The sequence below is a fragment of the Octopus sinensis genome, linkage group LG3 (genome assembly GCF_006345805.1).
Source record: "Octopus sinensis linkage group LG3, ASM634580v1, whole genome shotgun sequence".
NCBI classification, from domain to species: domain Eukaryota; kingdom Metazoa; phylum Mollusca; class Cephalopoda; order Octopoda; family Octopodidae; genus Octopus; species Octopus sinensis.
This window is the reverse complement of record NC_042999.1, coordinates 74,019,923-74,038,275: the sequence shown is the minus strand read 5'-3', so window position 1 is coordinate 74,038,275 and position 18,353 is coordinate 74,019,923. Positions and strand designations below refer to the sequence as shown.

Genomic DNA, 18,353 nt, shown 5'->3' with positions numbered 1-18,353 from the left:
AAGTAAAAAAAAGTTTAAGTGGAGCAAATAGTCTGGTGCTCTACCGATCATACCAAATAAAAGTTAATACAACAGTGCTTGTGTTTTTTTTAAATAAATGTGATTTTATCACGTTGCAATTGTAACCGCGACGTCAGTTCTCAGATCAAATCCGTTGGATTAACAAATGTAACTCCAGCATGGTCGTTTTCTGTCATTTTAATGTACTTTTAAGTTTATCCAGATTTAATACAGAACCCTTCTCCCTTACGAATTCTCTGATGCGCGCGCGTACGTGTGTGTGTATGCGCGCACGCGTGCATGGATATAGGTGTTTTAAACCTCAGATGCGAGTTTTAATGATTTATTGGTTGGTGGAAGGAGGTGTTGAAACTCACGAAACTAATTCAAGTCATTGTATCGTAAGCGATGAAGATGATACGGAAAGACCTATATTATAAACACGGTGATTGAAAGTAATAAAAGAAGAAAATATGGAATCAACTGAAGGAGCGGTGGTAGTTGTCAATATTATTGAAATACTTAAACATTTTAGAGAGAGAGAGACCAGCTTTGGTAGCATAGTAGTTGTAGAATCGGAGAATATTACACCTTCTCTCCATCTACGTTTGACAGCTTTGAGATGATTGATTCCAAACGGAACCTAAAACATACTTTGCAAATATAGAAAGAAAGCGATGGAAAGGTATGATTTTTAATTAGGATATTTATTTAACAAGACACAACTACAAGAACAGCAACAAGAAATAAGAACCAAATCAAAATCAATTCCTATTCTTGGCTTTCTGAAATTGCATTGCTTCACACGAAAGAAAATGGCCGCAGCACCAGAATCAGCAGCCATGGAATCGGACCAGAATAGTCGCGTCATAGCTATTGCCATTGACGAGAGGGATGTAGCTGAAAGTGCATTCCAATGTAAGATGAAATTACTCGCTTTGTTAATCGATTTTTATTAATCTTATTTTGATTTTCTTGAGTTATTTTTCTCGTTGTTGTAATGCTTTATATTGAATATATATTTACACATGTGTTAGTGTGTGTGTAATACATACATACATACATACATATATAGTAAATCCCAAAAAAGAACAAACAAAAAAAAAATTGCGAGGATGTGGTACACGTAAAGTATTAGCAGACGCTCAGGGAAGATATATATATATATAATATATATATATATATATATATATATATAAAATAAATATAAGAGAGTGGTCACTATATTGATCATAAATATACTATTAAATTAGTATCTAATTCTCTCACCCTTATTAATTAATTATATATATATATAAACACTCCATTGTATTCTTTATGCGAAACTGATTGGAAAGATCAGCCGTGATATATATATATATATATATATATATATATATATATATACATATATATAATATATACATATATATATATATTATACATATATATAATATACATATATATATATACATATATATATATATATATATATATATAACATATATATATATACATATATATATATACATATATATATATACATATAATATATATATATATCATATATATATATATATATATATATATACATATATATATATATACATATATATATACATATATATGTGTGTGTGTGTGTGTGTACATATGTATCTATGTATGTAGATATATCGATCTATGTATTTATATATGTGTATGTGTGTGTGTGATGCTCATATATTATATAATAAATACATTCTATTTATTTTTTTACAAGTTTCAGTCATTTGACTGTGGCCATGCTGGAGCATTGCCTTGAAGAATTCTAGTCAAATGAATTGACTCCAGTATTATTTTTTATTTTAATCTGATACTTATTCTATTAGTCACTTTTGCCGAACTGCTAAGTTACATGACACCAGTTGTGGGGGGGGGGGCAAACATATATATATTTATACACACATATGTATATACACACATTTAGGCATTTATATAGTTTCTGTCTACTAAATCCACTCAAGGCTTTGGTCGGCTTGTAACTACAGAAAAATACACTTGCCAAAGGTTCTTTGCAATGGGACTGAACTTAGAACCATATGGTTGGGAATCAAAGTTCTTACCACACAGTTAAAATACATATATAGAAATAATGTATGTTATATAAATAATATATATCACATAGGTGTAGGCATGGCTGTGTGGTAGGAAGCTTACTTTTCCGACGCCCTGAGCAAGTGTCTTCTGCTATAGCCTTGAGCCAACCAAAGCCTTGTGAGTGATTTGGTAGACAGAAACTGAAAGAAACCCGTCGTATATATGTATGTGTGTGTCTATTCCCCATCACCACTTGACAACTTGTGTTAGTGTGTATATATCCCATAACTTAGCGGTTCAGCAAAACAGACCAATAGAATAATACAAGTTTTAAAAACATTATGTACTAGTGTCAATTCATCCAACTAAAATCTCTTTGAGGTGATGTCCTAGCATGGCTATAATCAAATGACTGAAACTAGTAAAAGATAATGTATGTGTATGTATACATATATATAAATATATGTGTGTGTGTGTGTGTGTATACACTGCTTGACTGGCTTCCCATGCCAGTGACATGCAAAATGTCCATCTGAACGTGGTCAATGCTAGTTTCCCCTGACTGGCTCCTCTGCCGGGGGCATGTAAAAAGCACTCACTACACTCTCGGAGTGGTTGCCATTAGGAAGGGCATCCATCTGTAGAAACCTTGCCAGATCAGATTGGAGCCAGGCACACCCTACTGGCTTGCCAGTCCCCCAGTCAAATCTCCAACCCAAACCAGCATGGAAAATGGACATTAAACGATGATGATGATATATATATATATATATATATGTATGTATGTATATAGATAGATAGATAGATAGATAGATAGATAGATAGATAGATAGATAGATAGATGAAATTTACAGAAAAACAGAAGACAAAGACAGGTGTATGAACAACATGCAGGTGCATTAGTTTGATGCTTGGGAAAGTGAGTAAGTCTTTTACATTTCGAGCCTGTGCTATTCAACAGAAAGGAATCAGATATAATAAACAGAGGGAGAATAAAAAAAGACTTGTGGATTTAGCGATCAATCAATATATTGATATTGAAAGATGTATATATATGTGTGAAGGTGTGTATGTATATATCTATGCATGTTTGCCTTTGTGTCTGTGTTTGTCCCCCTACCACTGCTTGACAACCAATGTTGATTTTATTATATTCTGTAACTTAGTGGTTCAGCAAAGGAGACTGATAGAATAAGTACCAGTCTTTCAAAAGATTAAGTACTAGAGTCAATTTGTTCAACTAGATCAGTGGTTCTTGACCATTTTTTACCTATGGTCCCCTTTGATTACTATTTTACTCTGGCTGACCCCACTCCCATAGCCATTCAATGTTCAAAAACTAGTTTTAGACATACTTCTTTCAAAATTCTCTATTTTGTTTTTCACACATTAACTTATGCAGGTTGAATTATGTAAAATGTTAGAGAAAGAAACCTTGCTGTTTCTTGTAATAAATACATGTAAATCAAAATTTTTTCATGGACCCTTGAAATACTACTGTGAATTCTCAGTTTACTATTTTGTTTGTGTGGACCCCTAGGGTCATATGAATCCTGGTTGAAAACCACTGGACTAGATCTTTCTAAGCAGTGTTCCAGGATGGCTGTAGCTTGATAATGAAATCAAGTAAACAGTATACTAATATGAAAGTAAAGTACATTTGTGTATGTTAAGTAGGGAGTATGTGTGTGTATGTATATGTCAATATGTATATATGTATAGAAATGTGTGTGAGTGTAGATAGATACACACACACACACATAAATATAGGTACATGTATAGGTGCAGACATGGTTATGTGATTAAGAAGTTTGCTTTCTATTCACATGGTTACAGGTTTAGTTCCACTGTATTGCACCTTGGGCAAGTGTCTTTTTCTATAGTCGTAGGCTGTCCAAGGCCTTGTGAGTGGATTTAATAGGCAGAAACTGAAGAATGATTGTCATATGAATATACATGTATATATCTATATGGGCGTCTTTGTATCTGTGTTTGTCTCGTACCACCACCTGACAACCAGTGTTGGTTTGTTTATGTTCCTGTAATTAGCGCTTCAACAAATAGAGACTGATAGCATAAGTACTAGATTTAGAAAATAAACTCAACCCTTCAAGGTAGTGTTCCTTTATGGCTGCACTCTAATGAGTGATCAAGTAAAATGAAAAAAAAAGATAAAAGTTACATATAGAGAGGGGGAGAGAGAGATACACACATATATGTATGTACATGACATGCAATTAGCACTACTGGCTACTCCTATTGTCAGCTGATAATTGGGGGTCACAATGATTTTAACACTTTTTGACAATACAACTCCAAGCAGTATTAATGTTTTTCCCTTGATCATCCCTCTACCAACCACCTCAAATTGAGTACAGTACACCGATTAAGCAACAACTATTTTGCTTTACTACTCACTCGGTATTTGTTCTTTGCTCTCGGCTTTGGTCTTTCTCTCAAGTACTACTGCTAAATTTATGATGAAGCATTTCTTGCTTCCCTCTCTAATTCATTAACTACTGCTGAACTGTCATACATATTTTGTGTATGTCCTTTATTTGTTTCAGTTATTAGACTGTGGTCATGCTGGGGCACCACTTTGAAGAATCTTAGTCAAACAAATCAATCCCAGGACTTTTTTTTTAAAGCTCAGTATTTATTCTATCGGTCTTTCTTGACAAACAACTAAGATATGGCAACATAAGCAGACCAGTTGTCAAGCAGACAGAAAGATACACACACACACACACAAACGAGTTTCCATCTACCAAATCTACACATAAGTTTGGTTGGCCCAAGACTATAGTAAAAAAAAAAATACTTGTCCAAGGTGCACACAGTAGGACTGAACCCAGAACCATAGTAGGAAGCAAATTTCTTACCACACAGTCACGTATGCACCTATATCATCATCATCATCATTGTTTAACGTCTGCTTTCCATGCTGGCATGGATTGGATGGTTCGACTGAGGACTGGCGAGCCAGATGGCTGCACCAGGCTCCAATCTGATCTGGCAGATCAGATGCCTTTCCTAACATCAACCACTCTGAGAGTATACTGGGTGCTTTTACGTGCCACTGGCATGAGGGTCAGTCAGGCGGTACAGGCAACGGCCATACTCAAATGGTGTTTTTTACATGCCACCTGCACAGGAGCCAGTCCAGCGGCACTGGCAACAACCTCACTCGAATGTTGTTTTTCACGTGCCAGTAAGGTGACACTGGTAATGATCATGCTCGAATGGTGCTTTTTACGTGCCGCCGGCACAGGAGCCAGTCAGTGGCCCTGGCAACAATCATGCTCAGATGGTGCTCTTAGTGCTCCACTTGCATGGATGCCAGTCATGCAGTGCTGTCATCGAATTTGATTTCGATTTCACTTGCCTCAACAGGTCTTCGCAAGCAGAGTTTAGTGTCCAATGAAGGAAAGGTACTCATAAGTGGCTGGTTACACCACTGGCATAGGCCATGGGTTATGGTCTGATTTGGCTTGCCAGGTCTTCTCAAGCACAACATATTTCCAAAGGTCTCGGTCACTAGTCATTGCCTTGGTGAGGCCTAATGTTCGTAGGTCATACTTCACCACCTCATCCCAGGTCTTCCAGGGTCTACCTCTTCCACAGGTTCCCTCAACCGCTAGGGTGTGACAGTTATCCTCATCCATTCTCACAACATGACCATGCCAGTGCAGTCGTCTCTCTTGCACACCACATCTGATGCTTCTAAGGTCAAACTTTTCTCTCAAGGTATGCACACTGACATTACACATCCAGCAGAGCATACTGGCTTCGTTTCTTGCAAGCTTACACATATCCTCACCATCATCTAAATTTTATACATACTTTTTTAATTTTATATATATTTTATACATATATTTATATCATCATCATCTTTTAACCCCATGACGTTTTTTTTTTTTTTTATCAATCAACGAGGTTGCATTGATGGTAATCATCTTGGCTGTGATCAGCAATTAGTGCATGACAATGGTTCCATGTATATTTACATCAACCACTTTGATCAGTTTACAGCGGTGATTCATTCAGTCACATACTGTTTATTTATAAACTATATCCTGTGCAGGATGCTCATGCGGTATTATTCCTGAATAAGAACATTCAACAGCACAAGTCAGATCAACTTCATATATTTACAATCGCATGAATTAAAAAATTGACTTTTGTGTGGTAGAGTTCAAAATAGGATACCACACACAGTGGCATATCATACAATGGTTTCTGGTTTCCTTATGTTTCCCTTTTGCTTTATATACTGTAAATCTCTTTGAAGCATTTGGCTTCTTGGTGGTGGGGGGAAACAGTCGTGAAAAGTGTCCACATCCCTTTACCATGCCATGAGAAGAGAGTCCAGCGTGGGGATGTCCACACATTCTGTACTTTGGCAGGTCTGATGCTTCTATCATTTCACAAAACAATATATTCCTGAATGTCATTCAATCCTCCACACTGCCAAATTAAATGTGAGTTCATGATACACATGTCAACTATATAAAAGAAAATTTTTTTGTACCATTTCACAAATTTTCTCACCAATTTGTGTGTCATTGCCAGCTGATCTGAGAGATTGACCCTGTCCACAAGTTTTCATTCAGCAACAACACAACATCAGTTGACACTTGAGTAAATGCTGGAAGATCCAATCTGTCCTGACCAGTGGAGATTTTGTAATTCCACATGAACTGGCTTTACCAGTTGACTGACATAGTTTATAAACCTTTACTCCAAAGCAGGCACATTTGGTCAGGTTGTATTGTTTGAATCAGAGCCTTCCCTTGAATTTCCACGAACTCTTATCCATACAAATATCCTGTGTGGGGACATACACCATTCTGAAATTTTCAGCCACTTTGTCAATGATACAACGTATTTTGTGCAGCCTGTCATCCTGGTTCTCACCTGAGTTGAAATGTACATTTCAAAGAAATGCCAAAAATCAATTACGTGGCATCTTTTCCAGAAAGAAACATGTTGATGTGGCTGGATCCAGATTCCAATATGTTGCCAGAGTCAGTTTTGTCACAGTGCCCATCAGTATTAGCAGGGCAATCAGAACTTTGATTTTGTCCCCTGTGGTTGGAAACCAATCACTGCCTTGCCCAGGTCTGACATGCTGAGGATGGTTTTCAGCATAGTCATTTGTTTCATCTGCTATATATTGGAACATTCCATCCGTCAAAAACTCATGGAAGATTTCCAATGGCAAACTTCTATGTTCAAGGTTTGCCTTTATGCCAGGTGTACCAGTAAACCTATGCTGTCAGACTGAATTATCTCTCGATCACCACACAACATTCTATTGTTCAGGGGCATTCACTGCTGGCCACCTGTACCTTTGATTCACCAGAATATCAGCATCACTATCGGAATCCTCTGATTCTGAACTAGGAAAATACTCACTCCTCAAGTCATCATCTGAACCAGAAGAAACAACTCGTAAGGTGGTGGAGCTTGGTGTAGCTTGGCATGATGACCATAAATTCAATGAAACAGGACATGACAACCGTAAATTTGACAAAACAGGACGCAATGACGAAGTTGACTGAGCTGGAGTGATAGGATGCGGTGACCATAAATTCAACAAAACAGGAACGATGAAGTTGACAGAGCTGGAGTGGCAAGACCAGCCTGTCAGGATGTAATATTTACATGAAACATCTAATCAGTTGGTAGGTGGACTGGTATTAACTCCGGCGACAGGTTCTAAGTCAGGCAGTATATAATTACATCAACCAATTTAAAACATCTACTTTGTGTGCATAAAGTCACATCAACTGTTTTAAAAGGGTTAATGTCTGATGTGCATGCATGCATGTGTGTATCTGTGTGTGTTTGTATGTGTATGTATATATTTATATATTTTATTTATTTATTTAAATATTATCAGTCACACATACATAACATATGTGTTTTGTTTCTATGCCAATTTGCTGAGGAACAGTATCCTGGGAAAGCTCCCTACACAACATTAAATGAACATTTAATGTCCTGGACCAGGTGAGGCAACTTGCCCTGAGGTCAGCAGGAATGATAGATATTGATCTTTAAATTAAATGAATGACCGGTCTCGAGTATACATGCAAATAGTGTAAAGTACATTTGTTGATGTACTGTGGCATAGTACATGTGAAGCAAAATTAAGTGAAATACTGATATCTACCATTCTTGCTCACCTTGGAGCAAGTTGCCTCATCTGCTCTGGGGCATACAGTGTTCTTTAACACTTGGTGTCCCAAGTAACTACAACAGGGAAACATATGTAGGAGCTAAATATTTATGCTGGTGTTATCTTAATTCTCCAATATACCTATAAATATTTATATATATAATTTATTAGCTCAGCCAGAATCACAACTAAATAGAGCTTTTGGTTTCACCTGACAAATTATTTCATGCTTGAAATCAATAAACTGTTTATACTCTATCTTCTGTATCTTTATACTCTTTTCTTCATTCATTACTTCTAGCATATGCATGTACCTCTCTCTATATCTGTGTGTGTGTGTGTGTGCACGCACACACATACACACACATATATCCCATGGAGTATAAGTAACAATCTGTTTATATAACCTTACGCTCATCAGAGGTAGCAGATATGGAATGAAATATGGTTACCTCTGATGAGTGCAGGATTATATAATTGGATTGTTACCTAACACTCCATTGAATTCCTAGCAGGAAACTGATTGGTAAGATCAGCTGTAATCTATATTATTCTAAAACTCAAGGTTTGTCTGTTTTCCTGCCCTTTGATTAAGATGATAATGATTACAAATAAAATAGTTATTTCCCTCTTTAAGAAAAACAAACCAAATTGAAAATGCCAACATTTCAAAAAGTTGTCGTCATCCTTTTTCCTCTCTTTTTTCTCCCCTTAATCATTTATACAACTTTTGGAGTGTCTCCCAATATTTTTACGAGATATTTTTGAATCACAGGTACTTGAGGGGTTTTTTTTTTGTTTTTCTTAAAGGTAAAAATTACTATTTTATTTAAAATAAAATATTAATCTTTATCATCTTAATCAAAAGACAGAAAAACAGACAGAGAGGCTATCTCTTTATATAAGTAATAATTTGCAATGGCAGGAGCTGAATCTCATAAGAATGGAAAAACAAACAAATGGGTTGTACCTTATAATGAAACTCTTTTAAGAACATTCAAGTGTCACTGCAATGCTGAAATCGTTTCCTCAGGGAGATCATTTACGCATGTCATCAAGAACATGTTGAAAGGAAATGACCAAGCTGCTGTTCAAATAAACATTAATGAAATTAGTCAATATCTAATGGATGAGTATATTGGACCATCAAATGTAGTTGCATCCATTTTAGGATTTTCAATTCATGAAAGAGCACCTGCAAGTTCATCTACCAGATAAACAGAGAATATTGCTCAGAAATAACGAGGATATATATGGCTGTCAACAAACAACACATGAGAACGACATTGACAGAATGGGGACTTTGCAAAAAGCATTACTTTATGCTGAAGTACCCATGTATTTTCACTCGGAACAGTAGTAACAAAGAATGGCAAAGAAGAAAGCAAGGAAAAAAAGTTGAAGATCCATTTAAACGTTTTCAAAGAAGAAACACTTGGTCATGTTTATGTTGTCACACCAAAGGCAGGAGAACTGTATTATTTAAGAATTGTATTACAAGTTAGAAATAGTACTTGTTCTTTTCCCACTGCACATTGACATTTTCAACTTGGAGTGGTTGTGACCCAATGGTTCATGGCAGGTATGTGTAGTGGATATATAATTCTTACTTCTTTGAAGTTGAAGCAGGTGTTCTGCAGAGTAACACACTTGCTCCTTTCTTGTTCATCATTGTTCTCGACTATGTTCTATGCATTTCCCTAGATGTTTTGGAGGAAAAGAGACTCCTTTTGAAACCCCGCCAGAGCAGTCAGTATTGTGCACAATATTTAACTGATCTTGACTTTGCTGACGATCTTGCCTTGATATCCCATTGTATTAAAGATGCAGAATTTTTGTTACAAGCACTGGAGAAAGCAACAAACAAGATCGGCTTTTACTGCAATGAGAATGAGACAATTTATCACAACTCCCTCCAAGTTACCTGAACTTAAATCGCTCAATAATATATCAATCAAAAACGTTGATGATTTCAAATATCTTGGATCACACATAGTAGACTTCCAAAAGGACTTTCGCATCCACAAAGCTCTTGCTTGAGATGCTTGTAACAGACTTGATAAGATCTGGCACTCAAACTTTCCACCCACATTAAAAGTTAACATATTTAGAACACTGATTGAGCCAGTCCTTCTCTGTGGATCAGAGAACTGGACCTTATTGGCTCTCTTAGGAATACAACTAGCTGGAACATATACCAACTTGCTCAGAAAGATACAGAATATCAGTTGGAGATCACACCCAACACTTAGTAACATCTATGGAAATCTGATACCAATATTCCTCAAGCTAAAGCAGAAATGGCTACAATTTGCTGGCCACTGACATCGAGCAGAGAAAGAGGTTATTTCATCCCTGCTCCAATGGCATCCCTCTGGAAGTATTTTCTCCAGGAAACTGACATTTCCAGGACTCAGAGCTGGATATTAGAGATCTAAACACAGCAATGCAGGACTGTGTAGTGTGGAAAAGGATTGTCAATGGAGTTCCAACCAACTATAGGTTGATCGAAGGATGATGATGGTGGATATATAATACTGTACACTTTGGATAATTTATCCGCTCTATTGACAGATATATGAGTGCATTTTCCCTGACTTATGGACTTTGAGACAACTTACATACATACGCACACATAATACACATATACAATTACATCATCATCATCGTCATCATCCTTACATAGGTCAGATAGAATTCAGAAAAGCAAATTTTCTACAGCTGGATGCCCTTCCTGTCACCAACTCTTACTTGTTTCCATGTAAGTTAATAATTCCCTATAACCAGACATGCTTTTCACAGATTGCTGGAAATGAATGACATTATTTACACCAATCACCTGATGTCAAGATAAGTTGACACAAGCATGCGCACACACACACACACACACACACACACACACACACACATACAGACTTATAAATATATGACAGGCTGCTTTCACTTTCCATCCACTAAATCCACTCACAAGTCTTTGGTCATCCCAGAATTATAGTAGAAAAATGCTCTGCCCAATGTATGTAAATATATGTATATATGTGTGCATGTGACTGTATGTGTATGCATATGTATATATGTGTATGTATATGCCGGTTGCACATAACAGCACCCATTACACTCTCAGAGTGATTGGCGTTAGGAAAGGTATCCAGCTGTAGAAAACCATGCCAAATCAGACTGGATCCTGCCCATATTGCCAACTTTAGTGGTATCTCAATAACTCTTTTAAGATTTGGGTACATATTCTTATTTCCATGCAAAAACTACAAAACTGTGATAACATTCTTAGTGGATAACTGATAATGTTTCCTCTTCTTTATTCAGGGTACCTTGATAACCTACAACGGAAAGATGACTTTGTGGTACTCATCCATATACTGGAATACCCTAGTATTCTCATGCCAAGTAAGTAAATATCTTCATGAGTTTTCTTATCGTATTTTGTTTGTCTTGATAAAGTCACCTAGATTGCTGTAAGGCCATTGAAAAATATATTTAAGATCCCTGATCTCGAAAGTAGTATGACTCTAGTATAAGAGGGAGGTCTAAGATGTAAATGAATGACACCAGTGTGCAGAAAGTTAAAGAAAATGAATCATCTGCACAGGAGTGTGTTGTTCAAGTGTATCAGAAAACTCTGTTGGTACACATTATAATGGTACAGGCCAGGGAGCAGATGGAGGGGAGGCAGTAAATTATTTTTACCTTTCTCCCCATTCTTGTTGAAATGAAATTTAAAAAATGAGTTATTTTTCAGAAGTTCAACTATTAGGCTGCTTCAGGAGCTCAAAGTCACAGCAGAGATTTTGTTTATTCTGCATTACCATAACTCCCTGAGCTGTTTCAAAAAAATAGCAAATTTTCTGAAAAAATACAAGAGATCAGATCATGCATTGAGATATATCATTATCATCATCATCATTTTAACGTCTATTTTTCTACCAAATTTGAGTGTCTGTATGTGTCTGTGCTTGTATCTCTCTCTCTCTCTCTCTCTCTCTCTCTCTCTATATATATATATATATATTATATATATATATATATATATAATATATATATATATATACATCATCATCACATCATCATCATCATCATCATCATCAACGCCAACCACTCCGAGAGTGTAGTGGGTGCTTTTATGTGCCACTGGCATGAAGGCCAGTTAGGCACTACTGGCAACGACCACAAATGTTTTTTCACATGCCACCAGCACAAGTGCCAGTAAGGCGACGCAGGTAACGATCACACTCAAATGGTGCTTTTTATGTGCCACTGGCATGAAAGCCAGTTTGTTGCTCCGGCAAAGATCACGCTCAGATGGTGCTCTTAGAATGGTGCACTAGAACAGATGCCAGTCATCGAATTTGATTTCAATTTCGATTTCACTTGCCTCAACAGGTCTTCGCAAACAAAGTTTAGTGTCCAATGAAGGAAAGGTACACATAAGTAGGATGGTTACACCCTTGGCATAGGCTACGAGGTTATGGTCTCACTTGGTGTACCGAGTCTTCTCAAGAACAACATATTTCCAAAGGTCCCAGTCATTAGTCATTGCCTTGGTGAGGCCCAATGTTCAAAGGTCATGCTTAAGCACCACATCCCAGGTCTTCCTGGGTCTACCTCTCCCACGGGTTACTTAACTGTTAGGGTGTGACACTTTTTCACACAGCTATCCACATCCATTCTTGCCACATGGCCATACCAGCACAGTCATCTCTCTTGCACACCACATCTGATGCTTCTTAGGTCGAACTTTTCTCTCAAGGTACTTACACAAGTATCAAGTATGCACGCTGACATTACACATCCAGCGGAGAATACTGGCTTCATTCCTTGCGATTTTACACATGTCCTCAGCAGTCACTGCCCATGTTTCACTGCCATGTAATATGGCTGTTCTTACACATACATTATACAGTCTACCTTTTACTCTGAGTGAGAGGCCCTTTGTCACCAGCAGATAAGAGCTCTCTGAAATTTGCCCTGGCTATTCTTATTCTAGCAGCTACACTTTCAGCACACCCTCCTCCACTACTGTCTTGGTCACCTAGGTAATGGAAGCTATCAACTACTTCTGGTTTTTCTCCCTGGAATGTGGCGAAAGTTGTTCTCTGCACATTTTCAGTGTTAATTGCTCCTGAGCATCTGCCACATACAAAAACTATCTTCCCAGTTAGCCTTCCTTTGATATTGCTGCACCTCTTATGTGTCCATAGCTTACACTGGGTACATATTATAGAGTTTCTACCTACACCTTTTCTACAGATCAAGCAGGGCCATCTACCTGAAGGGATTTGTGGTTTGTCTGCCTTCATACTTATTAGGACTTTGGTTTAGCTAGGTTGACTCTAAGGCTCTTCATTCTAATCCTTGCTTCCACACTTGAAACTTCTCCTCTAGTTCTGATAGTGACTCAACAATTAGAGCAAGGTCATCAGCATACAGGAGCTCCCAGGGGCATCCTGTCTTGAATTCCTCTGTTATTGCCTGCAGGACTATCCTAAATAGGAGGGGGCTGAGGACTGAACCTTGGTGGACCACTACCTCTACCCGGAATTTTTCACTATACATGTTGCCAGCCCTCACCTTACTAACAGCATCCCTGTATATGGCTTGCACAGCTCTCACTAACCATTCATCTATCCCTAGTTTCCTCATTGACCACTAGATAAGGGATCGGGGGATCCTGTCAAAGGCTTTCTCCATGTCAACGAAAGCCAGGGACAGAGGTTTATCTTTGATTAGGTATTTCTCCTGCAGCTATCTTACCAGAAATATCGCATCAGTGGTGCTTTTCCCTGGCACGAACCCAAACTGCATCTCATCTAAACTGACTCTCTCCCTTCGTTACCTGATCCAACAACTTGATACCTCTGTAGTTATTTGTATCTAGGGCGTCACCTTTGCCTTTGTAGCAGTTGACTATTATGCTGCTACACCAGTCATTTTGTATGGCTCCTTCGTGTATCACCTGGTTAACTATACAGGTGACTAGGCTATAGCCAACACTGCCAGATATTTTGAGTATCCCTGCAGTGATTCCTGACGGGCCAGGGACTTTTCCTGTCTTCATACTCTTAATTGCTTTATCTACCAAAGTACTGTCAATTCGGATAGCTGGTCCCTCTGTAGGGTTGACATTCGGTAGACTCTCTTTTTTCCATTCATTCTCTTTATTGAGCAACCTTTCATAGTGGTGTCTCTAAACCTCTGTCTTTGCAGCCTCGCTTAATGCAAGTGAACCATCATCCATGCGGACATGTTTCTCTCCTACGACATCACGATTCTCTCTCACACACTGTCTTGCAACACAAAATGCCTCAAGTCATTGGTCTTCACGGTGCAGAACATTGGCAAATTTTTTCTTATCTGCTTCCCCTCTGGCTAAATAAACCTGTCTCCTAGCTTCCCTTCTGGCAGTCTGATACAATTCCCTGCTACCACCGTTCTTCCAGTCCTTCCAAGCCTGTTTCTTTTCTCTAATAGCCCAGTCAACAACATTGTTCTACCACCACACACACACACATATATATATATATATATATATATAAATATATATGTTGTTACGGTTTGGCTAGTGCAGTATTTCTTGGTGACCCACTTTTGGGTGTGGCGCCGGCATGTCTGGAAGAAAAGAGACAGCCCTTTGTTTACTGGGAGATTAATGGGCCTTTGGAGGGACCTGTGGCCTTGTGCGGTCGTCCTAGACACCCCTTGAAGAAGAGGAAGAAAAGTAGTGAGAGAGGTAGAGTATAAGGCTAAGGGACAGATTGAGGAAAAAGATAGAGTAAGGAATCTAAGAGCAGATGGAGAGGATATTGGCAGTGAGAGAGGATGAGGGGCAGAGGAGGACAGGCAGTTAGGGACCAGGGCAGATAGAGAAGGTATAAGCAGTAGAGACAGATGGAGATGAGGGCAGTGGGAAGGGAGAGAGCAAGTGAGGTTTTGGGTAGTTGGTATTCGGTCGTCGAGGAGCACAGGCGGATCTTGGAAGTCAGGATAGGGAGTTGGAATTTTAGGAGCAAGCGATTGGGATGCGAGAGCTTGGCGAGCTGGAGTTAGCAGTATTGAGAGAGAGATGGAGTGCAGGATGGGACACTGGCTGTTCAGTTAGGAATTAAGGTATTTGATTATGTATTGATACGTGTTATGATGTAAAAGAAAAGAAGAGAAAGAAGAGAGAAAAAGAAGGACTCTGATGTAGACGATAATGAACTTTTAATTGTAACGTGAATTGTTGTGATACGAACATTGTATAATGTATCGAAGTGTTCTGATTGGACTGTGACATATCGTGAACATTATTTGATCTGAACTTGTTTGTGTATGAACACTGTTATATTGTTACATGCATGTTTAAATGCTTTGATCTGTTGTATGATGTATTGATTTGTTGTTTCCCTTAAATGCGTTGATGTATCTTGATGTTGTAACAATTGATTGTCATATAAACTGTTGTTAAATGTAAGCCAGTAGCTGTTGCCAGTTGTGCCTTGCCTCATTGCGTCTCTCTCGATTGCCTCTGGGCTGCTGCTGTTGTTGTTGTTGTGTATATCTCCTCTCTCTCCTCTCTCCGACGAGTTTCCATAGCTTATTCGCTGCATCGAACGGGCCTGTGTGAGGATTTCCGTAACAGTTCGAATTGGAGGTCCCACCCTCGTAACAACTGGTGTCAGAAGTGGGATTGTTCTGATTGCTGCGTTTCGATCGGCTTTTTCGCTATGGATTTGTCTGGTTGTCAAACCGGAGACGAGGAGATTTCGCTTGCCCTGATTGTAGAGATGTTGAGGGGCCAGATGGCGCAGACAGACGCATTCTTAGAAAGAATGGACAAGAGGCGACAGGGCCTGTGGGCAGATCAGCAGGAGCTTGAGGTTGCGGATGGGTCAGCTTTGGAGGATCGGTGTTGGACCGGGGATAGCGACGGTCTTGTAGGCATAGATGGCCCGTCGAACGAAGCATCGAGTGAAACAGATAGTGAAGGAAGTGTTGCGGAACCTGGGTTGGTTGCCGAAATTTGTGATGCTGTACCCAAGAAATCTTGTGATTTGGAATCCGTAGAGGTTAAGGAATCTGAAAGGCCTGTTGAAGGTGTTATGGCTGATGCTGTTGTTCCGTGTCTGGAGCCCTTGGCATCTCGACCCCTGTCTCTCGGAGCTTGGGACGAAGAGCTGGCGAAGTCGGGAGCGGATATCGCTAAATCCGAGGTTCCGGCTCTGTGTGTAATGGTCGCGGCAGGTGTTATGCCGTGTGCGGGTCCTTTGGTGTCTGGGCCCCTGTCTCTTGGGGCCCAGAAGGACTGTATGGTTCCCACTGTGGGGAGGCCACAGGCGTGGATGGACTGGCGGCCGAGCGTGCGTGTTGTGAGGCCTGCGGTGCGGAAGCTGGTGAGGAAGAGGACCAAGCCCATTGACGAGGCGAGACGGCTACGAACGGTGGTGGGTCCACCAAGGCCAGGAAGACTGCTTCAGCGTTGGGTGAGCTTTGTGGTTGATGGCTGCCTGGGGCCAGTGGAGCCCGACAGGCAGTGCATAGTAAAAGCTCAATTGAGGGTCGGGTGGACCCTAGTAGAAGCAGAAGCTGGCAGGGCGCTGGCTGGGTCGGCCGATCTTTTGGAAGTGGCACAGGCGATTTGTAGAAGGCAAATCGAGGAATCGTGCCAGATGGCGAACCAGTGGTGGGGCCAGTTCTGCCGATACGGCAACGCAGTTGAAGGAGATGGTGGCCCACTGATGCAGTTGAGGAGGCGGTCCGCAAGGAGTCGCTGGTGCTTGGTTGGCACTTGGGTGAGCTCTGTATTCGATGGTTGCGTGGAGCCGGTTCACACCAGTGTTGGTGTCTACATCCTTGTAACTTAGTGGTTCAATAAAAGGGACTGATAGAATAAGTAGTAGGCTTAAGAAATAAGACCTGGGGTTGACTTGTTTGACTAAAACCCTAAAAGGTGGTGCTTCAGCAAGGCCACAGTCAAAAATGACTGAAACAAGTAAAAGAATAAAGAACATATATATATATTTCGTTTTTGTATTTGGTTTGCAAGGTTCTTTATGTGAATTTGTGTGTTGAAGAACACAATTTCAATAGTAGAGTCAACGTCTATTGAAAATGTTGCAAGTTGCAACGAAAATTTTAGTGAAAATAAATAAGTAAATGAGTGGAAATCGATTAGTGTGTTAAATTCTCACAAAAAGGAAATGACTCTCCCTAGACATAATAATATGTGTGTGTGTGTGTGTGTGTGAGTGAGTATGAATGTATATTTATATAACTATTCCTCCAGGTCTCTCTCTCTCTCTCTCTCTCTCTCTCTCTCTCTCTCTCCTCTCTCTCTCTCTCTCTCTCTCTCTCTCTCTCTCTCTCTCTCTCTCTCTCACTCTCTCTCTCTCACCTGAACTACATCTTCAGACTACCATATCCCAGCTTTAATATCCTCTCATATCTTCCATTGAAGCCTCCCATTCCATCTTTGTCCTCCACTCACCATAGCTACCATTACATACCCCAGACTTTCATCTCTGATCCTATACATTTCTATTTCTCCTCCCACCCTTGTATTATTTTTATCTATTTGCAGGTTTATTATACAACTGCTCTCCACTTTTCCCCTATTACCATTCTGTCACTTATTACCACCTCCTTCGATATGTATTTCTTTTACATTCTCCTCCATACTAATATCTACCATTAATCACAACTTCACCCTTGTATATCATTCACATTAACCTCTAGCCTCATCTTTAATCTCCTCTCACATTTTTATGAACTTACTACTCACTTCCCCCATACACTCTCTTATATTCACCTTCTTGTACTTTCTGACACTTCACTACCAATGTCTTTGTTTTCTTTCTAGCTACTCCCACCTACTCCTTTATGATGCAAGGTAGTCATGTATCTCTTCTATAACAAGACACCCATTCCTATCCTATCACACTTAACCTCTCAACACCTGACAGAAAGCTGCCACCCACCTCTGCTATAACCCATTCAGTTGAGAGGTCTCTTTTTACTTTGTTTTGTAAATTACTTGATGTCACAGGCATCAGTGTCAGGCAAAAAGCACCCTATGCACTCTATAAAGTAGTTGGCATCCAGCCATAGAAACTTTGCCAAA

General features: G+C 39.3%; 1 protein-coding gene across 3 annotated transcripts in view; it reads left to right on the top strand.

Moving 5' to 3' along the window:
- The first annotated feature begins 315 nt into the window (after positions 1-315).
- Positions 316-18,353, top strand: part of LOC115209704 (universal stress protein Sll1388-like) — a 47,483-nt gene continuing 29,445 nt past the window's right edge. For 2 of the 3 annotated variants that reach the window (XR_004998232.1, XR_004998231.1), the window contains exons 1-2: positions 316-918; positions 11,564-11,644. Coding sequence is in view for 1 of the 3 variants with exons in the window: in XM_029778192.2 (XP_029634052.1) it covers positions 816-918; positions 11,564-11,644 (184 nt within the window). In the remaining 2 variants the exon portion in view is untranslated. The remainder of the gene's footprint in view (positions 919-11,563; positions 11,645-18,353) is intronic. The other variant, XM_029778192.2, reaches the window with a different exon arrangement.